The sequence below is a fragment of the Garra rufa genome, chromosome 1, assembly GCF_049309525.1.
Source record: "Garra rufa chromosome 1, GarRuf1.0, whole genome shotgun sequence".
Lineage (NCBI taxonomy): Eukaryota > Metazoa > Chordata > Actinopteri > Cypriniformes > Cyprinidae > Garra > Garra rufa.
In genome coordinates, this window is record NC_133361.1 from 105,021,272 (window position 1) to 105,045,496 (window position 24,225).

General features: G+C 32.9%; 1 protein-coding gene across 1 annotated transcript; it reads left to right on the top strand.

Moving 5' to 3' along the window:
- The first annotated feature begins 804 nt into the window (after nt 1–804).
- LOC141326263 (mothers against decapentaplegic homolog 4) lies at nt 805–11,683 on the top strand. The gene is made up of 5 exons (XM_073834990.1): nt 805–895; nt 970–1,153; nt 1,230–1,398; nt 5,632–5,770; nt 8,214–11,683. The coding sequence occupies exons 1-5, from the start codon at nt 826–828 to the stop codon at nt 8,423–8,425; spliced, it is 774 nt and encodes a 257-aa protein (XP_073691091.1). The 5' UTR covers nt 805–825; the 3' UTR covers nt 8,426–11,683.
- The last annotated feature ends 12,542 nt before the right edge of the window (nt 11,684–24,225 follow it).

The window sequence follows — 24,225 nt, forward strand, 5'->3', positions numbered from 1 at the left end:
ATTTGTTTACCATATAGTTCTGAGAGGCTGAGGTGCTTATTTTGATTTTCTCAGATGTATCAAGGTGCACAGAGGTCTCTCTCACACTCACACACACTCTCACACACTCAGACACACATACACACACACACACACACACACACACACACACACACAAGCACACTATAATATGCCGTTAAACTCCATAGAACTCTATGTAAAACTAAGCTTTTTTTTTGCAAAGGCCTATCTAAAGGGTTAATGGGGCCAACTGATAATCAACTGTAAAATTGACTAATTTGACCCCTTCCCAACAGGGAAAACCACAAACAATCAAGAATTCAGCATTATATGGTGTCATGGCTTTGCAATCAAAAAATGTGGTTATAATGGAAGTCAATGGGGCAAAAACAGCCACAAACAACAAATGAGGGAGAAAAAATGAAAATCTGATGCTGCGCCAAAACTAACAATGCATGAAAGCCAATCTTCTTACTAATCTTTCACATGTCCAAGACTGTTAAAAAGGTAAAAAAAATCCAGGCCACAATTACCTTTTATATCAAAAATAAGTCATTTTGTGTGTCCCCCCCCCCAAAATCAGTGACATCATTTATGAACTTGGCAATTAAATAGTCAAAATCCTGAATTTTTTCAAAAGATTTGGTAGTTTTGATCAGGACTGAGGTTGATTAACAGATTTATGCTAAAAAAAAATATTTATCTGATACATTTTTACAGCAGTTTAATTTAGTGGATGTTTTCATCCACGAACATAACGAGAGGGTAGTGATTGTGAACAATGCACAAGGGTTAAGGAAAATTTTTGTGGATTTTCTCAACCTTATGTATCTTTCCTCCTCAGGGCCTGTTCACAACGAAATCGCGTTTCAGCCACCGATCTCCAACCACCCTGGTAAGAGTCTCATTCTCTTCTGATCTGATTTCGCTCATGCTCCGGGTGTCTTATGGTGTCCTGATTTCGGGCAGCTCCAGAGTACTGGTGCTCCATCGCTTATTTCGAGATGGACGTCCAAGTGGGCGAGACCTTTAAAGTTCCCTCCTCCTGTCCCATCGTGACCGTGGACGGCTATGTGGACCCGTCCGGAGGAGACCGCTTCTGCCTCGGCCAGCTCAGCAACGTCCACAGAACGGAGGCCATCGAGAGGGCGAGGTACAGCCGTCACAGTAATCCTGATTGAACTGCTGATTATTGGGCTTGATCTGATTTGTTGCGTGCCTGTTTCCAGACTGCACATCGGGAAGGGCGTCCAGCTGGAATGTAAAGGAGAAGGGGACGTCTGGGTTCGCTGTCTGAGCGATCACGCCGTCTTCGTTCAGAGCTACTACTTAGACCGAGAGGCCGGCCGCGCTCCTGGAGACGCTGTGCACAAGATTTACCCCAGCGCTTACATCAAGGTTAGACATAGAGTCACTTCGGATTTCAACAGATTTGGGATTTTGGGAAGTGAAAAAATGACACAGAAATATGTGAGGTAAATAGAAGGGTCAAAGATGTTAAGACGTCCATATTAAAAGTGATTTTGTGTCCAGAGAAAGCACATTAAATGTAAGTAAAGTGTCTTCTTTTAAGGTTTCAAAAGTTTTTGGAGTGCAGAAAAATTTAAATAGAACATTTTTTGTTAAACCGTTAAAATGGAATCCTGAAAAACTACAATGGAGAAAATAGAATTTGAGAAAAAAGATTTGTAAATAAATATTTATATAATAATATTTAATAAATATTCAGATATGTAATTTTTTCCCCATGATTTCTATTAATTACACATGCTTTTTGATTAGTAAAATTGAATTGAGTCCAAAAATTGAATTACATCATTAAAATGGAATCTAGAAAGATTACAATGGAGAAAATAGAATTTGAGAAAAAAGATTAAATAAATATTTCTAGGATTTTGACAAGTGCAAAAATGACACAGAAATATGTGAGGTAAATAGAAGGGTCAAAGATGTTAAGATGTCTATATTAAAAGAAATTTGCAAAAGTGATTTTATGTCCAGAGAAAGCACATTAAATGTAAGTAAAGTGTCTACTTTTAAGGTTTCAAAAGTTTTTGGAGAATAAAATGCCAATTTTGTTAAAATAGTGTTACATTGTCATTCAGTGTAACTCAATATTTATGTAACAATTCAAACAACATGATTATTCTGACTTGCACATATTAAAATATATAGAAATTATTCATACCCCTTAATTTTTTCCACATTTTATGTTGCTGCTAATGTTAAACTAGTTTAAATTACTTTTTTTCCCCACATCAATCTACACTCCCTACTCAATGGCAAATCAAAAAATAGGTTTTTAACATTCATGCAAATTTATTAAAAATAAAACTGAAAACATCCCGTTGCATAAGTATTCATACCCTTTTCTGGGACACTGGAAATGTATCTCAGGAGCATTCATATTGCTTCTAGATGTTACTGCACTTGGAGTGGAGTTAAACTGTGGCAAATTCATTTGAATGAGTCTGATTTAGAAAAGGTCTAACAGCTGAAAATGCAGATCAGAGCAAAAACCAAGATAACTGCCTGTAGAGCTCAGTGACAGACTTGCGTTAAGGCGATGATCTAGAGAAGAGTTCAGAAACAAATCTGCTGCATTGAAGGTTGACAGAAGCATTCTCCATAATGGAAGACGATTGGAACAACTAGGACTCTAGAAAATGTCCAAGCTGACAGAGATGGAGAGGTGAAAAGGTGAGGCAAAGAATGGCAGATAATTGCCAAATGCAGATGTGCAAAGATGCTCACATCAGACCCAAAAACACTTGAGGCTGTAAAGCTGCTTCAACTATGGACTGAGATAAGGGGATGAATACTTATGCAATCTACTTACTTCAGTGTTTTATTTGTAATCAATTTTCAAATCTGTTTTTTGCTTTGTCATTATTATGGTGTATGGAGTGTAAATTTATTGTTGGGAAAAACTAATTTAAAGCAGTTTAACATAATGCTGCAACAAAACAAAATGTGACAAAAATGAAGGGGTATGAATACTTTTGCAAGGCACTGTATAAAAATTAAGGGGGCATATTACATTTTATTGTTTTAAATTAGTAAAAAATTCTTAGCAAATAGGCAAAACCTAGGATAATCGCAATTTTATTTATTTTTTTTAAATGTAGAATTACAACTAATTGGTGTTTGGAGTGAAAGTAATTTGTCTTTTAATGTCATAAATACAAAAAAAATTGTAAATATGCCTGACAAGATTGTTATACTGAATGTAAATTAGGGGAAAATGTGTTGTTTATTTTTTGCTCAGAAAAACAAAATGCAATTAAATATAAACTTTTTCAAACATTTTTTTGGGAAAAACAACAATTTTAAGCAGTATTGCACCTATTGTTGTAATGATTAAACACTTTTTCGTCTTTGACCCAGAAGCATTTTTACTACTATATAAAAAAATCAGAAGCTGAGAAAACGGCAACCAGCTTCAGGACTTTAGCTTTGATTATGCTTAATTTATGGAAAGAAATTTAGAGTAATTGAGATTACAATTATAGTTTCTATTCATATTTTAAAATAGTTTTTAGATTTTCTTTTTTTATTTTAATTTTAGAGTTTAAGTAATTTATGTATTTGTCATTTCTATTATTTTAGTTTTTTATTACTTCTTTATATTTGTAAACGTGTCTATAGTTTTTCAAAATTTTGATATTTTTATTTTATTGTTATTATAATAATATTATTATATTATATTATTATAATATTAATTAATAATTTATTTATTTATATTTAAATTTCTTTGCGCATGAAGTTGAATGAAATAAAATTGAGAAATGCCCAGCTGAAATAAAATAAGTTCAATTTAAAATTTATTTTATTTCAATTAATACTTTTTTTTTTTTTTAGATTTAGTTAACAATACTAACCCTGGTATCCAAAAACGCCTATTTCGGGGTCAAATCATTTGATTCAGATGTGAAAGGGTTTGTGAATCATTTTGTGAATTGAGTGATTCTAATTGAATGATTCGTGATCTGTGCTCAGAGTCATGATTTGAAATAATAGTTTGCGAATTGTTATTCAGATTGGGAGAGTGTATCGCGAATCATTTGATTTGAATCATTCTATTAGCAAAATTATTTACGAATCATTTGTTTCAGATGAGGATTTTGGAGCGCTTTCCCAAATCATTTGACTTATTTCAAACTTCAAATTGCATGCCGCGAAATCATTTTATTCAGATTGGAACTTTGCATGTCACGAATCATTTGATTCTGCAAATTGAACAATTAAATTCAAATGATTTTTGAAATTTCAAGCATGCGAATCATTTGATTTGACTCGATCAGTTCTCTGAATCAAATGATTCACAATGTATGCAAAGTTCCAATCTAAGTAAAATAATTTGTGATACGCAGTATGAAGTTCAATCTAAGCCAAATGATTTGTGAAACCTCTCCAAAATCCTGATCTCAAACTAATCATTTTGCGAATTGAATGATTCAAATTGAACGATTTACCCTCTGGGCCTCTTCGGTCATTTTTGACCAAAAATTTTTATGTTTTGAATTTTTAAAAATCGTAGCTTCATCAGAATGAGATGACACTTGGTGACTTTTGTTGCATTAGCTATGCGAGTACAAAAAAAAATCAGTGACATGATTCGGATATGTTAAAGGGTCAAAAAAAAAAAAAAGTCACACTTGGCTCCTTCGCGGTCAAAAATGACCGACATAGGAAATGAATGGGAAATACGAAAAAATGTGATAATTCAGATAATCTTTTGGTAGTACAAGCTACAAATCAGCCACTGTGCTGAAAAGCAGTGTTCGGCAATCAAGGAGTGACACTCTAAAATATCAAAAGTACAGAACTGACACACACACACACACACACACACACACAGAAATAAGCAGAAAAATGCAAAACCTGAAATTGATCCAATCAAAAAATATCTCAACCTTGCCAAAAGTTATCTTTTAGAATGTCTGAATATATTTCTAAATGCAAAGCCTATTAAAATGAAGAAACAATAATAAAAAAAAACAATAGGAATCCCAAAGCCCCTGTATGTATATAGGGAGATACAGGAGGTTACATGACATTACACAAGTTTTTATTTTTTTATGCCACTAGATGGTGCAATTTTCACTTAAAAAAATTGATTTTAAATGCTTTTACTCTATATTAATGTGAAATGTTGTATTTATTGAAAAATAATAAATACATAATTAAATTAAAAAAATATAATAATAAATTTAGTGGGAAAAAATTGCTCATTAAAACTGTATAAATATTGCATAGATTCATAAAAAATGCTCAAAATTCTAAATAATAATCCCAAAATATTATTGAACAAAAATGTATTTAATTGATTTTCCTGAAGAAAAAAAAAAGTTACTTTTTAAGGCTTTGGTCACTTTTGACCGCGAGGGAGCCAAGTGTGACCCCTAAATGAGGAGGCCCAGAGGGTTAAATCGTATGATTCGCGATACACTCTCCCCATCTGAATAACAATCGCAAATTGATTCACAAATCATTTGTTTCAGATCAGGATTTCAGAGCAGTTTCACAAATCTTTTATTTTACAGTATCTGCTATAAGTCTGAAAAATAAATATGCAGCCTGTTTGTTAAACCATCGCAATATTTAAAGTTGAAACTGCATTGGCTGCAGGTGTTTGATCTGCGTCAGTGCCACAGACAGATGCAGCAGCAGGCGGCGACGGCTCAGGCAGCGGCGGCCGCTCAGGCAGCAGCGGTGGCGGGAAACATCCCTGGCCCCGGATCCGTGGGAGGAATCGCACCTGCTATCAGTAAGTTTTCCTACCATTTACACTCCAGAACCACACTTTTAGTTGGCCATACTTGAAAATTCAATCATATAGTTTCATATCTTCAAACTTGTTGTCTTGTTGCGTTTCCATTTTGCATTTTCATTCAGCCAGTCCTCTTTTTTTTTTGCTCAGAACAATGATGTATAACAAACATACTCATTTCAGAACTATGGAAGCTTCTTTTCTCAAAATTGCATGCTTTAAAGGTTTAAACCTTGCATTCATCTTTTTACTTTTTTTTTTTTTTTTTTTTTTTTTTACCTTGAAATTCTGATTGTCTTTTTTTTATTATTCATTTATTTTCAGAATTCTGTGTTTATCCTGCAATTGTAACTTTTCTCTTGGAATTTAGTTTACATCTTGCAATTTTTACTTTTTTGTTCTCAGAATTATGAGTTTATGTCTTCCAGTTGTTGTTTCGCTTCTGACAAAATTATAAAAAAAGTAATTGCGACTTTTTATCTTACAAGTTCTCAAGTTTTTTTTGTTAATTGTAAATATCTAGATTCTGACTTTTTTTCTCAAAATTGCATGTTATAATAGTTCACATCTTGCATTTTTTTCCCCTCAGAATTCTGAGTTCTGAATTCTTTTCAGACTTTTTTTTCCATGGAATTCTAATTTTGTCATTTTTGTATTTTATTTTATTTTGAGCACACACCCGGAGCAGTGGGCAGCCATTGCTGCGGCGTATATACATAATAAACTATATGTACATATATAAATATATACTGTATATATATTTTTTAGAATTCCTGCAATTTTTACTTTTTTCTTGGAATCTCTTAGCTTATATCTTTTGGGGGTTTTTTTCTCAGAAATTAGTTCTTGCAGTTGTTGTTTTTTTTCTTTCTGACAGAATTATACAAAAGTAATTTCAGCTTTTTGTCTCAAAAGTCAATTTTTTTTATATAAATTGTGAAATTGATCTCTCTTAATTTAATTTTTTCTCAATTTTTTTTTTTTTTTTTTTACCTTTTTCTTAGAACTCTGAGTACATGTCTTTTAATTAAATTTTTTTTTTTACTTTCTTTCCTTCAAATTCTGATTTTGTCTTTTTTTCAGAATTCTCTTTATCCTGCAATTGTAACTATTTTTCCCCTTGGAATATAGTTTACAACTTACTTTTTCCCCCCTTCAGAATTAGGAGTTTACATCTTCCAGTTGTTGTTTTTTTTTATCTCTCTCATTTTGCACTTTTTTTTGACAATTTTGACATCTTCCAACTGTTGTTTTTTTTCTTCTGACAAAATGATAAAAAAAGTAATTGCAACTTTTTTGCAACAAAGTTATCATTTTTTGTTAAATTGAAACAAATCTCTCTCAATTCTGACATTTTTCTCAAAATTGCATGTTATAAGTTTACATCTTGCATTTTTTCATTTACTTTTTTTTTAGAATTCTGAGTTAATGTGTCTGATAGAATTACTACTTTTTAGCTCACAAGTTCTCTTTTTTTATTGTGAATTTATCTCTCTCATTTTGCACTTTTTTGACAATTTTGACATCTTCCAACTGTTGTTTTTTTTTCTTCTGACAAAAATGATAAAAAAAGTAATTGCAACTTTTTTGCAACAAAGTTATCATTTTTTTGTTAAATTGAAACAAATCTCTCTCAATTCTGACATTTTTCTCAAAATTGCATGTTATAAAAGTTTACATCTTGCATTTTTTCATTTACTCTTTTTTAGAATTCTGAGTTAATTTGTCTGATAGAATTACTACTTTTTAGCTCACAAGTTCTCTTTTTTTATTGTGAATTTATCTCTCTCATTTTGCACTTTTTTGACAATTTTGACATCTTCCAACTGTTGTTTTTTTTCTTCCGACAAAATGATAAAAAAAAAGTAATTGCAACTTTTTATCTTACAAGTCGTCATTTTTTGGTAAGTCAATTCTAAAGTTTTTCTCAAAATTGTTACAAAAGTTTAGTATTCTATTTATCCTACAATTTTCACTTTTTTCTTGCAATTTCTCAGTTTATATCTTGCGTGTTTTTTTAAAACTTTTTTTAAACTTTTTTTCCCCTCAGAAATTAGTTTACATCTTGCAGTTGTTGTTTTTTTTGTTTCTGACGCAGAATTATACAAAATGTTATTTCAGAATTTTGTCTCACAAGTCAAATTTCTCGTTAAATTGTGAAATTGATCTCTCTCAATTGTCCCCCCCCCCTCAAAATAGTTATAAATTTTACATCTTGCATTTTTTCTTAGAATTTTGTTTACATTTTACAATTCTGACTCTAAGGATTAGAGAGAAAAAGAGGCAGAATTGTAAGATATTGTAAAGAAAAAGCAAGGAATAACCTCTTCATTTTTTTTTACTGCATGGCAGAAACAAGCTTCCCTAGTTCTGAATCTTGGTGTAAAGTGCATCATGTGATCATTATTATGGGTTCACTCAATATGGATCTGTCACATAGGTTTGTCTGCGGCCGCTGGTATCGGTGTGGACGACCTCCGCCGCCTCTGCATCCTGCGCATGAGTTTCGTGAAGGGCTGGGGTCCCGATTACCCGCGGCAGAGCATCAAAGAGACGCCCTGCTGGATCGAGATCCACCTTCACCGCGCGCTGCAGCTGCTGGACGAGGTTCTGCACACCATGCCCATCGCCGACCCCACGCCGCTGGACTGAGATCACCCGCATCCACACCGGACCGACCGACCCTTCTCACGCCACCCAGACTAACCCAGTACCGCCGAACTGTGCGAATGATGCAGAGAGACCCACGGGGTTCAGAGGTCAACCGGATACATACGGCTGCATTTAATTCATTCGCGTCTTTTGTTTTTGCCTGTGTTGCTTTTGTTCAGATTACATTCAGACCGGCACAGGATCCAGTGTTATATGATCATCTAAAGCTTCAGAAGTGTTTTGCATGAAGATGCGGTTGCCAGCTCTGCAGAGGTGCATGCTGGGATTCGGTTGAGTCTTCGAGAGCTGTTTAAATGAATTTGTTCCCAGACGTTTGCTTCATGCTGTTCATGCAGTAGAGTCTCCATCATGTCTAAACAATGTCATTTTCAATCTTTTTTTTTTTTTTTTTACTTTTTGCTCATCTCTTAATACAAACCAGAGTCTCTCAGGCTGAACGTTTCAAAGCCGACGTGAACCTAAAAATCATGTAGCATTTCCTTTTTTTTTGAGTTGCAGTGTTTGGGTTAAAGTGGTTTGGACTCAGTCGTATTAGCAGGCGTTGCATTTACAGAAGACATGCGTTTTCTTTTAAGCTAATTGGCTTTTGTATTTTTTTGCAAGTTTCTCGCCGCATACCGTTAAGCATCATAGACGTATAACGGTTAGTCTAAACTCATGCACGAGCAATAACAACCGGTTTCTTCTGAATGCTTTTTTTTTTTTTTTTTTTTTCTTTTAGCCATGTATTTGTTCTAGCACTTTATGTATGTTTCTTTTTCTTTCCATCTTTCAGTTATTCTTCTTTGCAGCCTGTGAATAAAAATGCAGCTCTTTTACAGAAAAAAACGAATGGGATTCAGTACTAGGATTTTTGGCTTATAGGAAAAGTTCAGCTCAAATTAAAATGTGTTGAAAATGTGCCATCGGAGATGTGGATGAGTTTGTTTCTTCATCAGATTTGTAGAAATGTCATTTCATCACGTGCTCACCAATGGATGTGAATGGGTGCCATCAGAATGAGCGTCCAAACAGCTGAAAAAAACATCAGTAATCCACACCACTCCAGTCTAGCAGTTAACATCTTGAGAAGACTAAATCTTTAAAGTTTAAAGCTGTTTTGACTAATAAACGTTGCTTTTTTTTAACTGGAGGAAGCGTTATTAAGAATTATGGACTTAATGTGATGTTTTCATCAGATGTTTGGACTCTCATTCTGACGGCACCCATTCACATCCATTGGTGAGCAACTGTTGGATGAAACATTTCTCCAAATCTGAAGAAGAAACAAATTTATCCTAATCTTGGATGGCCTGAGGATAAGCACATTTTCTTGAAGTCATTGTTTTGAGGATTTTGTCAAAATTCTATCAAGTAACAAACAAAGTTATGCTTGAATACTTTGATTTGATTTTTCATTCCATCACTTTCTCACCAATGGATGCTCTGCGGTGAATGGGTGCCGTCAGTATGAGATTCCAAACAGCTGATAAAAACAACACAGTAATCCACACCACACCAGTCCATCAGTTAACAACATAACGACAAAAGCTTTAAAGTTCAGAGATGTTTTGGCTTGTAAACTGTGCTTGTTCACTGGAGGAAGCATTATTATGCATTATAGACTTTAAGAATGTCTTAATGATGAATTTGTTTCAGCTTTTGTCTTGTCAAGATGTTAACTGATGGACTGGAGTGGTGTGGATTACTTGTGGATTATTGTCTTGTTTTTATCAGATGTTTGGACTCTCATTCTGACGGCACCCATTCACTCCAGAGGATCGTCAGAATTCGTCAAAATTCTATCAAGTAAAAAAAAAAAGTTAAGCTAAAATTATTTCATTTTATTTGTCATTTTTTTATCTCTTGCTCACCAGTGGATCCTCTGGAGTGAATGGGTGCCGTCAGAATGAGAGTCCAAACAGCTGATAAAAAGATCACAATAATCCACAAGTAATCCACACCACTCCAGTCCATCAGTTAACATCTGGAGAAGACAAACGCTTTAAAGTTTTGGCTTGTAAACTGCTTTTTCACTGGAGGAAGTGTTATTATGGATTATGGACTTGTATTTTAATTAAAAATGTCTTAATGATGGATTTGTTTGAGCTTTTGTCTTTTCGAGATGTTAACTGATGGACTGGAGTGGTGTGGATTACTTGTGGATTATTGTCTTGTTTTTATCAGATGTTTGGACTCTCGTTCTGACGGCACCCATTCACTCCAGAGGATCGTCAGAATTCATCAAAATTCTATCAAGTAAAAAAAAAAAGTTAAGCTAAAATTATTTTATTTTATTTGTCATTTTTTTTTTATCTCTTGCTCACCAGTGGATCCTCTGGAGTGAATGGGTGCCGTCAGAATAAGAGTCAAAACAGCTGATAAAAAGATCACAATAATCCACAAGTAATCCACACCACTCCAGTCCATCAGTTAACATCTGGAGAAGACAAACGCTTTAAAGTTTTGGCTTGTAAACTGCTTTTTCACTGGAGGAAGTGTTATTATGGATTATGGACTTGTATTTTAATTAAAAATGTCTTAATGATGGATTTGTTTCAGCTTTTGTCTTTTCGAGATGTTAACCGATGGACTGGAGTGGTGTGGATTACTTGTGGATTATTGTCTTGTTTTTATCAACTGTTGGGACTCTCGTTCTGACGGCACCCATTCACATCCACTGGTGAGACACATTTCTCCAAATCTGATGAAGAAACAAATTTATCTACATCTGGATGGCACATTTTTAGTTTTGGGTGAACTGTTAATGCAGTTTTCACAAGAGCTCCATTTATGGAAAACTGATTAATTAACACTTTTATACCATTAATCTGTTTTTTTTTTTTTTTGAGCATACATCATGTTCCCCTTGGATGCCTGAGAATATCAGTCATTGGTATAATAAATGACGGTGGTGTATGGATATGAGATGAACTAGAACGCTGCGTTTTGATGTGAACGTTGAAAGCCATATGAAATTACCATTGTGGGAGAAATAAGATGTCAGTATTATCCAGAGCTTGTTGTTTTCTCTATAAAATGACAGACTTGCTCTTGAGATGCCGTACGGCGGCAATTTAGACAATCGTGTCAACCTTGCATGTCCTGGAGTAAGTTTAGATGACAGATCGATACAGTCTGTTCAGCCTGATTTCATATTCTGTTTGAAACGAAATAGGAAAGTTCTGAACAATAAGCATTTCCTCAAATAACTACTACTTTTAGCAATTTATCAAATACAGTGTAATATTAAATTGATTTTGAAGTCTTGTGTATTTCATATTTATTCATCTTCACAGAAATGTGTTCATGCACTTGTGCTTCTCATATCAAAAGCAAAATCTTATTTAGAAAGCAACATAAAACAGAAAAATTGCAAACAGTTTGCAAGGATATTGATTTTATCCATCATGAATGAATTTGATCCTGAAAATTTTGTTGGAATTTTTTTTATTTGTAATAATGTGCACTGATTTTTACTAAAAATAACATTGCGTATATATTTCGATAACATATATAGAATTAAACATTCTTTGGGTAATGTATGTATGCATTTATGTATAAAAACGTTTTAACGATACAATCCTTGTAATTAACACATACAAATATGTACGTTTAGCGGTTAATTTAGGCTATTCAGTATGATTTACGTATTCAATATTAGAGTTTGTGCGTCTCTACGTCATCAGTGACGCACGTCTTCACATTAATATTCATGTAGTGGGCGTGGCTTGTCATTCACTTCAACAGGTTGTCGCTCATTAAGAAACGTTTGTCGGCTGATCTACAAACATCAAGGCCTCCTTCGTTAAGGTAAAATACTGAAAGTTAACTACATTAAACAGTCCCTCTCAACGAAAACATTCATAAAGTTCTGTAAAGACTATATTAGAAATTATGAAACTGGTTAATTGAGGCTTTTCACAGAGTCGTGAAACAGTACAAGTTTGCTAGCCTTCCTAATGTGCCTCCTATTTAATTCTAGGAAACCTAAATGAACTAAAACAAACAAACGCCGCTAATGAATCTGTCCTGAGGTAAAAGTAATTCGCGCCATTCCTGTCAGACGCGTTTTCCTCGTTAAATTTATCCAGTCAGGTAGATAAAAACGAATAGTTTCGACGTCTTTTAACCTTAATATGAAACTGGACACTCATGATCAATTATATAGGTATATGTGAATCAGGGCTGCCAACTTTTGAGTTCAGCTTGGAGTGAGAATTCCCACAGCAGTGTCTTTAGGGGGGTCCGGCTCCCCCGTAAGAAAATTTTGTACATTTTACAGTTAAATTCATCTATCTGGTGTACTTTGAGAGTTCACAATTCAGAGCTCCAATACAGTTTCAGTGTGAAAACTAAACAAAGAAAAAAGCTGGTGAATTGACTTGATCTTGAGGTTTAAAGGGGACTTAATCCTCTTATTAGTTGTGATATTTGTCTCAGTCTATATTAGAATAAAAAATAATTTGAAAAAAGAATAATGATAATAATAATAATAATTTTATATTATTATTCCAACGACAGTAATATTGGAAAACAATTCTGTAAAGTAAATAAAAATGAGTATTTCACCAGTATGTTATTTTCTCTTATTCTACAGTAGGGGAATTACAATACTTTAGTTGTAATTTCTACACTTACAAGCACGGCCTAAAACTTTTTGCCATATCTGCCATTTTATTCATGATACAAGCAACATTTTTTGGTGATTTGAGAGAATTTACCAGCCATAAATATTTTTTTTTCTGGCAATGAAATGTTTTTGCAGTTAAAAAAATATTAATAAATTGAAAATTAGAACTAAACACTGCATTTTAAATCATGAAACAAAAAAGGTGCTACACACGTTCGCATGAGCAGTTTTTTTATTAAAATTTGGTCTGACTTCAGCATTGTGAAATTATTTGTTATTTTTAAATATATTTATAAAAATGTCATACTGTGTTTTTATTATAAAATGATGTAAAATAACTGTTGCAGTGCTGCAAAACTATTTACTTTTCTTGTGGTAAAAAGTTATGTGCAGTAAAAGAATTCCTAGATTTAGTCATTATAAATAATTGCAACTGCATTTAAAAAATATATATATATTTTGACACGAAAATTCAAATATTTTTCTGTAGTCTGCTGTTCTGAGAAATTATATTTTTCTCATATTCGAAAATTAATCCTTCATTCATGAGGGATTTATCACTCCCGAAATTCTGCTTCTTGTACCGGGTATACAGCTGTTAGCAGGACGAAAAACAAAACTTTTATTCAAATTCTAAACGGATTATACGTAGCCTTGGAGTGCGCAATAGCCCTTCATTGATAATCACTAAAACGTGTCGCTTCAGTTAATCGCAAAAGTCCTTTTATTATCAATGAACCGCTTATTTACAGTGAGAGTCCACAAGTGCAATCTGGCGTTTAGAGGTGAGTGAATTCAGAACGCAATTGCCAATCACAGGCGTTCTAGATCAACATAAATGTCTGTGATTGGCTACATTGCTCAGCGCTACGAAAACAAGTTGTCTTTTGGCGATTTCCAGAGCACAAACACAAATACGCACTGGAGCTTTTGCCAAATCTGTTTAGCCAATATCTTATTATTAGTTTTAACTGAGGGTGCTTTTGACTGCGTGAGAAAATGGATGTGTGGCGTGAGAGCGTGTGAAAAGTGTCAATTGCGTGAGTCTCACGCTGAATGCGTGAGAGTTGGCAGCCCTGTGTGAATCATAAATCGTCGAATATATGCGCCATTCTGCAAAATTGGTCCAAACAATTCACCACAATATGTAACACGATGCTCATCTTCATCTTATATTACTTATGCATTTCTGTATAAAAACGGTTTTAAGGATACAATCCTATTCGTGTCTCCAAATTTTAGGTAACATATACAAATATGTATGTTTAGCGGTTAATTTAGGGTTTTTGATATTCAGTATGATTTACCTATTCAATATTAGAGTTTGTGCGTCTCTATATTATTCATGTTGTGGGCGTGGCTTGTCAGTTCAACAGGCTGATCTACAAACATCAAGGCCTCCTTCATTAAGGTAAAATACTAAAAGTTAACTGAATTAAACAGTCCCTCTCGACGAAAACATTCATATAGCTCTGACTATATTTGAAATTATGAAACTGGTTAATTCAGGTTAATTGAGTCTTTTCACAGAGTCGTCCTAATGTGCTTCCTATTTAATTTTCTGTCCTGAGGTAAAAGCAATTCGCGCCACTCCTGTCAGACGCGCGCCTGCCATTAAAAAAACAAGTTCGACGGCATTTTCGTCGTTAAATTGATCCAGTCAGGTAAATAAAAACGAATAGTTTCGACGTCTTTTAACCTTAATATGAAACTGGACACTCATGATCAATTATATAGGTATATGTGAATCATAAATCTTCGAATATATGGGCCATTCTGCTAAATTGTTTCAAAGTCAGAGTTGGAAAAAAAAATTGTATGTATGCAAATTGATATGATATCCAAGGTACACATTTTTCGTAACTGTGCAGTTAATTCTCATATTGTATTTTCAGAAAGTTTTGGAATATTTGTTTTCTCCCCAAAATTGTCACTACCAAAACAGTAAAAGTCTATGGAAGGGTTATATTGACCTGTTAAGATTTTGCTTACATCTACATTTCAAATATATATATAATGTTTGCTATTGAATTATCATTTTTGCAGTGGTAAATCGATAACAATTATATTTTAAACAATAATTCAAGTGTAATTTATGAGATTTGTTGTATTTTGAATCCAATTTTCTTTGTAAAACGCAAAAAGTTGATCATACTGATTTTCAAAGTTAAGGATTTATTAACAAATTATAAAGATAAAGTATACTGAATTATTAGCTGTTTCGGTCATGACATTAATGTTTTGGAAACTAAAACACTACTAAAGCATACTAAAATACACAAAAAAGTTGCATAACTGCATGGTTAGCTAGCACAGTTCTGATCAGTGGTACACACATAAAAAGTAAATATTATGGAATAACACCTCCCAAAAAGTGTTTAATTATAGACAAATGCTGTTTGGTAGTGAAGTTCCTTAAAGTTACGCAGAGATTTTTCAGACTTTTAAACACATTCACCTCAAAATGATGGGGACTATCTACTTACCAAATATTAAGGCAACTATTTACATTCATCTTTCAAGTGTTTTGAACTGTGTTCAAATTATGTCAACAATTCTCCATAAACATAACTAATATAAAAATGAGATGAAATATTTTTATAAGCATTGCTTTTGGTTTTAAATCACCCAAACTCAGACATAGCTCGTATTTCCTTTTAAATCCCACTTTAAGGCGAGACACTGCAGGTGAATAGAGTAAAAAAAATGAACTGATAGTCATCACCTTTCTCACTCAGCTGATTGATTACATTGACAATCGCAACATTTTTTCTATTACCAGTTTTCTGAAATGTTGTTTAAATATGCAAATGAGCATTATTCAATGAAATAAGCACTAATTTGCATACATTTCTAGTACAAAAATCTAAACGCTGGATGAAATCAGTTTCAAAAATATACATCAAAGAAACATTAATAAATCAAGCACGTCCCGTTTTATGAAAGTCGCGTTACATGATTTTGCTGATTTGCATGTGAATGGAGCGCAATAATCGTTTCATCTCCATTAATGCATTTTCATCGTTTGAAGCAGAAATCAAAACCGAAACTGAATTTCGATTAATTGCACAGCCCTAGCCTTTATGCGAAATTTAGTTTAATTTTTGTGATGCGCTCTTGAGAAAGTGGCATCCTGTTTGTTTCCGTCGTTTAAAAAAATAATGTTTTGTTCTTATTGCGAATGTAGCCTACACAAATAAAACAAATATTTAGAATAGTTTCGAATAATGTCTTACTCTTAGATGACCACAAAAGGAGTAGTCTATTGTAAGTTGTTTCCACTTTTACAAGGGTGGAAAAAACAAAGTGCAGTTAAGCATTGAAATTGTCATAATAAAATACAGCCAGCCAAACATATTGTAAAACTATGCTATTTTACTTCCCATCACTCCACAACAAATCCTTTCAATTCAACGGTAGAACAGAACTGAGAATAAAACAAGAATAGAAATATAAGCTAACAAGCCAAAATGAATGTAAAATGTACTTTTTGTGCAAAATGAATACATTTTAACTTGCAACATACTAAAGGAACATCAAATTAAGATGTATATTTGAAAGGCAACTTGTCGTCTTACCATACTAATAGCCTTATGTTATTTATCTTATTTACATGAAGGCATGTCATTTCTGTCTCTACATGGTCGCGCGTTTACGATGTCTCCTCCGCCAAAACACGGACTGGATCGCGGACTCCATTAATAAAAACCGAATCTGTCACTTTTACTGTTTCATTTGAGAAAACTAGCATCACATCATACTGTACACACAGAAACTTCACGGCAACCTGTCAAAATAAAAGTCTGGTTTAACATGTAACAGAACAATTTTAGTCTTTAGTCCAGTTTATTGTAGGTGTTTATATATTCCTATTGTGCTTTAATTTGTCTGATAATCAAATGAAAGCATAAACATGTATTTATTTTTAATCAAACGAAAAATAAACCCTTTTAATTTTTGGCAAACAAACAGAGGTTTACTGTTAAAATCAATACATGGAAGAAAAATTATATTCAGTTTAAAACGTTTAAAAAATAATTGTAGTTTTTTTTCTACAATTAAGTGCCTAATCTTGTTGTAATATTTATTTTTTATCATATATATTGTTTTATGTCAATTATTTAAAACTCTTAAAAAAAAAAAAAAAAAAGGCAAAAGATTGTAGAGCCCTATTGTTCAAAATGTTATAATAGAGAGTTTTGGACTTATTTTTCCACTGAAATTAATGTTTTCATAAAAAGCTGGAAACCTAGGGGAAACACTGGCCTATATAAAATAATTTTATGATTTAATGCGCTTACGAACACAGATGCTGCCTATTGACTGATTTTGTCATGTGACACCACATTTTTTGCGTTAAAGCCCCTTTTCTTTACAAAAAGTGTTTCCACATTAATTTTTGCGACATTTAAACTATCAATATAGAATTTATGCACTAAAGTTAAACAGAAAAACCTTTTGTCGACACTTGAGTAATTTTGTTGATAAATGGCATTTCTATCAACTACATTTTAAAGCGTTAAATATTTTTTCACAAAAAATCTTTGGATGGAAACCTGACTAGAATTCATTTTGAGAAAAATCAGTGTTGGGGGTAACGCATGTTACGTAATAATATTACTTTTTCCAAGTAACTAGTAAAGTAACGCATTACTTTTTGATTGACAAGAAAATATCTTGAGTTACTTTTTCAAATAAGAAACGCCAGTTACCTTTTCCCCATATATTGATTAATTGATTTAAAAAATTGTAAGATGTTACTTTAGTTCTAGATAGAATAAATGTGAACATGCAAAAAAAATAATCTCACTCACTTAACAAACAGATACAGTGTTCTTCAAAATTAATAAAACCGTGAAATTCAATGCAAACCTGCAATAATTAAATATGTTAAATAATACAAATATCCTTTATGTATTTAATCCCATTTTATGAACCGATGTCTTTGCTGCTGACCTTCGATGATCCAATTCATCCATACTAATAAGCAAAAATTACTCGAGATAATCGAACACTTGTTTTCTTTTTTTATTGCTGAAGAGCTGATATTTGTTCTTCTGCGGTCTACTGTACAGACGTCAATTTACTTTTCTCTAAGCCTGAGGCTTTTGGTGTGAAAAGGCTTTTACGTTTGACAAAAATAGAACTTTTTAATATTAAAAACAAACAAACAAGCCCTGGCCAGATTTCAAAAGTAACGTAACGCATTACTTTCCATAAAAAGTAACCAAGTAACGTAATTAGTTACTTTTTTAGGGAGTAACTCAATATTGTAATGCATTACTTTCCATAAAAAGTAACCAAGTAACGTAATTAGTTACTTTTTTAGGGAGTAACTCAATATTGTAATGCATTACTTTCCATAAAAAGTAACCAAGTAACGTAATTAGTTACTTTTTTAGGGAGTAACTCAATATTGTAATGCATTACTTTCCATAAAAAGTAACCAAGTAACGTAATTAGTTACTTTTTTAGGGAGTAACTCAATATTGTAACGCATTACTTTCCATAAAAAGTAACCAAGTAACGTAATTAGTTACTTTTTTCGGGAGTAACTCAATATTGTAACGCATTACTTTCCATAAAAAGTAACCAAGTAACGTAATTAGTTACTTTTTTAGGGAGTAACTCAATATTGTAATGCATTACTTTCCATAAAAAGTAACCAAGTAACGTAATTAGTTACTTTTTTAGGGAGTAACTCAATATTGTAATGCATTACTTTCCATAAAAAGTAACCAAGTAACGTAATTAGTTACTTTTTTAGGGAGTAACTCAATATTGTAATGCATTACTTTCCATAAAAAGTAACCAAGTAACGTAATTAGTTACTTTTTTAGGGAGTAACTCAATATTGTAACGCATTACTTTCCATAAAAAGTAACCAAGTAACGTAATTAGTTACTTTTTTAGGGAGTAACTCAATATTGTAACGCATTACTTTCCATAAAAAGTAACCAAGTAACGTAATTAGTTACTTTTTTAGGGAGTAACTCAATATTGTAATGCATTACTTTCCATAAAAAGTAACCAAGTAACGTAATTAGTTACTTTTTTAGGGAGTAACTCAATATTGTAATGCATTACTTTCCATAAAAAGTAACCAAGTAACGTAATTAGTTACTTTTTTAGGGAGTAACTCAATATTGTAATGCATTACTTTCCATAAAAAGTAACCAAGTAACGTAATTAGTTACTTTTTTCGGGAGTAACTCAATATTGTAACGCATTACTTTCCATAAAAAGTAACCAAGTAACGTAATTAGTTACTTTTTTCGGGAGTAACTCAATATTGTAACGCATTACTTTCCATAAAAAGTAACCAAGTAACGTAATTAGTTACTTTTTTAGGGAGTAACTCAATATTGTAATGCATTACTTTCCATAAAAAGTAACCAAGTAACGTAATTAGTTACTTTTTTAGGGAGTAACTCAATATTGTAATGCATTACTTTCCATAAAAAGTAACCAAGTAACGTAATTAGTTACTTTTTTAGGGAGTAACTCAATATTGTAACGCATTACTTTCCATAAAAAGTAACCAAGTAACGTAATTAGTTACTTTTTTAGGGAGTAACTCAATATTGTAACGCATTACTTTCCATAAAAAGTAACCAAGTAACGTAAGTAGTTACTTTTTTAGGGAGTAACTCAATATTGTAACGCATTACTTTCCATAAAAAGTAACCAAGTAACGTAATTAGTTACTTTTTTAGGGAGTAACTCAATATTGTAACGCATTACTTTCCATAAAAAGTAACCAAGTAACGTAATTAGTTACTTTTTTAGGGAGTAACTCAATATTGTAACGCATTACTTTCCATAAAAAGTAACCAAGTAACGTAATTAGTTACTTTTTTAGGGAGTGACTCAATATTGTAACGCATTACTTTCCATAAAAAGTAACCAAGTAACGTAATTAGTTACTTTTTTAGGGAGTGACTCAATATTGTAACGCATTACTTTCCATAAAAAGTAACCAAGTAACGTAATTAGTTACTTTTTTAGGGAGTAACTCAATATTGTAACGCATTACTTTCCATAAAAAGTAACCAAGTAACGTAAGTAGTTACTTTTTTAGGGAGTAACTCAATATTGTAACGCATTACTTTCCATAAAAAGTAACCAAGTAACGTAATTAGTTACTTTTTTAGGGAGTAACTCAATATTGTAACGCATTACTTTCCATAAAAAGTAACCAAGTAACGTAATTAGTTACTTTTTTAGGGAGTAACTCAATATTGTAACGCATTACTTTCCATAAAAAGTAACCAAGTAACGTAATTAGTTACTTTTTTAGGGAGTGACTCAATATTGTAACGCATTACTTTCCATAAAAAGTAACCAAGTAACGTAATTAGTTACTTTTTTAGGGAGTGACTCAATATTGTAACGCATTACTTTCCATAAAAAGTAACCAAGTAACGTAATTAGTTACTTTTTTAGGGAGTGACTCAATATTGTAACGCATTACTTTCCATAAAAAGTAACCAAGTAACGTAATTAGTTACTTTTTTAGGGAGTGACTCAATATTGTAACGCATTACTTTCCATAAAAAGTAACCAAGTAACGTAATTAGTTACTTTTTTCGGGAGTAACTCAATATTGTAACGCATTACTTTCCATAAAAAGTAACCAAGTAACGTAATTAGTTACTTTTTTCGGGAGTAACTCAATATTGTAACGCATTACTTTCCATAAAAAGTAACCAAGTAACGTAATTAGTTACTTTTTTCGGGAGTAACTCAATATTGTAACGCATTACTTTCCATAAAAAGTAACCAAGTAACGTAAGTAGTTACTTTTTTCGGGAGTAACTCAATATTGTAACGCATTACTTTCCATAAAAAGTAACCAAGTAACGTAATTAGTTACTTTTTTCGGGAGTAACTCAATATTGTAACGCATTACTTTCCATAAAAAGTAACCAAGTAACGTAATTAGTTACTTTTTTCGGGAGTAACTCAATATTGTAACGCATTACTTTCCATAAAAAGTAACCAAGTAACGTAATTAGTTACTTTTTTCGGGAGTGACTCAATATTGTAACGCATTACTTTCCATAAAAAGTAACCAAGTAACGTAATTAGTTACTTTTTTAGGGAGTGACTCAATATTGTAACGCATTACTTTCCATAAAAAGTAACCAAGTAACGTAATTAGTTACTTTTTTAGGGAGTAACTCAATATTGTAACGCATTACTTTCCATAAAAAGTAACCAAGTAACGTAATTAGTTACTTTTTTAGGGAGTGACTCAATATTGTAACGCATTACTTTCCATAAAAAGTAACCAAGTAACGTAATTAGTTACTTTTTTAGGGAGTAACTCAATATTGTAACGCATTACTTTCCATAAAAAGTAACCAAGTAACGTAATTAGTTACTTTTTTAGGGAGTAACTCAATATTGTAACGCATTTCTTTTAAAAGTAACTTTCCCCAACACTGAGAAAAATATACTGTAATTGAAATCTACTGACACAAATAGATAAAGTGCTATAAAAGAAACACTTAACAGTGTCTTTCAGATGTTTACTTTCCACTAGTCTGAAAAAACACTTCATGAAAAACCAAAAAGCCCAAATCTCAAACAGGTGCATGAAAAAACAATTTTTGCCTGCAGTGTCTGCCTTTAAATGAACAGTAAACATGAATAAGCTTGCTCTAGTAAAAAAGTCCTAAACAAAGCATGCTTCCCTATTTCTATTTGCACACAAAAACGTTCAACAATTGTTTTGCATTTGCTCGTTTAAATGTACGCAAATTGCGCAAGCAGCAAAAATGCAAAACGTATTTGTCTAAAAGTGAGCAGTTTGCATAAATGAAGAGTTTCACCTTTCTTCCGAAATTTCCAATTCCACATTTTTTTTTTTGAGTCACTCTATGAAAAATGATTATTTTTCCTCTATTCCCACAGAGAAAAACAACAGCTTCCCTGTTTGGAACGCCGTGGAGGGGGTGAGTCATTTTGTCAACAGCGAACACACACACACACCAGCTCTCGTTTCAACAAGAAAAGGTTTATTAATTGAAAGACAAGCCACAAATTTAAGAAAACAACACTAATAAGCTAGCCTGAGCTCAAGTCTGAAATATTCAGAAAAAACAAACTACATGTGTCTTGGATAATTCCTATATTTTCCTCATATTGACACACTAAATGTTAATATATAATTTTATAAATATAAAAGTTCCCCGGTTTTGTTATCCTTCATGTAAAATACACAATACAAATCACTCTACACTTATTAGTAAGCTTTTACCAGTTTTCAGAGGATATAATTTACTAAGAGGTAAATCGGAACAACACACAAAAAAAGGAAATAAAAATACATTTGTACTGTATATGTAAGGTACATCATCCAAAACGATAAAGAGAGAGAGACAGTGAGAGAGAGAGAGAGGGGGGAAAAAAATCACAATTTACACTTTTCAAACATATCTGTCATTGAACCGCTTAAAGTAAGGGACTGTAAATAAATATCCTTCCATTTTATCTTAATATTTACATCTAGGACGTCCATTCTGAGGTTTTCCCTCAAGAGTACCACGATGCTTGTGCTTGCATTTGAACGCGCTACAGCAGGCCACGACTCACTACGTAAACAGTCAAATGGCACTTAAAAAATTCCAAAAAGCCCCCGAAATAAGACCACATAGAAACCAAGCATATCACTCTACGTACGATAGAAAGAAACCGAAAGGAAATCGAATCAAAAACCTCATGATGACAATGATAGTGCAGTGCTCCTATTGGTCCAATCCCAATATAGTTCTGTTCATGTCATCATTTCATCAGCAGTCGAATCAGTTTTGGGTGCCTTTAAAACTGGGATGTGCATATGTGTCAAAGGTTGAGTGTGGCGTTTTAGGATCCGTCCGTTGGCTTGTACTGGTTCTGGAGGTCTTAGTGAAATCAAAGGCACTGAAGTCTCTAGTCAGTGAAGCTGCCTTCGCGCTCCTCAGGGGTTGATATGTCGTCAGATATCAGAAGAAGGGGCAAGTTTCTTTTCCTGGAAAAGCTTGCATTGATATCCAGCTTGCGAACGTCCAAATTTTAGTGTCTTGGTCAGAAAAGAAAAGCAGAAGCGCAAATTTTGGCAAAGTTTGAGTAGAAACAGGCATGTGGTTCGAAATCATACTTGCTGGCACGGAGAAGCGAACTCAGGATATTCTAGCAGCACGAGAAAAGGCATGCAAGACCAAAAGCACTTCTAGCGAACTATCCAATAGCGAAGAGCCGTCTGTAGTCCAGGCACGAAGACAGAAGAAAAAAACCAAAACGGATGATAACGAGTGTTACATAATCTCAGCTGTAGAAAATCTTTAGTAACCGGTACGCTCGAAAAAAGGTGACTTTCACAGATTGCACACGTAAATATAAATCGGCGATTATCCGGAAATCTTGGACGCGCCAGGATGAAATTAAAAAAAAGAAGAAGCATCAAACATACATAAACACAATCACTCATCAGTAGTGAAGAAAATAACATTTCCAGTTTGCAAAACTACAATTTTTTTTCCAGTGTTTTCCACAAGAGTACAGCATCGAGTACAAAAATGATCAAACTGAAACCAAACGGATGCTGTGATCTCCAGACCTCTCTGGAGATTCTTTCACAGTACTTAAAACAGCAAACAAACTATAAACAAACAACCTAGATCTATTACCAAATGATCATCTATACATGCAGATTAAAGGACTAAAGCTTTCAGAACAAAAATGTACAGATAATTTAAGCCACGGTCACGCATGCAAAATTCCCTCGGATGCTGCGACGGTTGTGATATAAGTTTTTAAAGAGTTAAATTTAACACGTGACAAGTAATGATAAATCTAAAACAGTGTTGGGGGTAACGCATTACGAGGAATGCAAGTTACATAATATTAGTTTTTCCAAGTAACTAGTAAAGTAATGCATTACTTTTTAATTGACAAGAAAATATCTGAGTTACTTTTTCCCCTCATGTATTGATTAAAAGCTCTCTTGTCCTCATGTTGAGAGAAATCGTGAGTAAGATGTTGCTTTAGTTCTAGAATAAATGTGAACATGCATTAATTCATCTCACTCACTAAAACCTGTAATAATTAAATGTTAAATAATACTAATATCCTTTATGTATTTAATCCCATTTTATTAACCGATGTCTTTGCTGCCGACCTT

What these genes read in the sequence shown, in the direction of transcription:
- LOC141326263 (XM_073834990.1), top strand. Translation starts at nt 826, where the DNA reads ATGTATCTTTCCTCCTCAGGGCCTGTTCACAACGAAATCGCGTTTCAG. An exon ending in ACCCCAGCGCTTACATCAAG is followed by an intron (nt 1,399 to 5,631) that starts GTTAGACATAGA and finishes CATTGGCTGCAG; the next exon opens with GTGTTTGATCTGCGTCAGTG. An exon ending in AGGAATCGCACCTGCTATCA is followed by an intron (nt 5,771 to 8,213) that starts GTAAGTTTTCCT and finishes TCTGTCACATAG; the next exon opens with GTTTGTCTGCGGCCGCTGGT.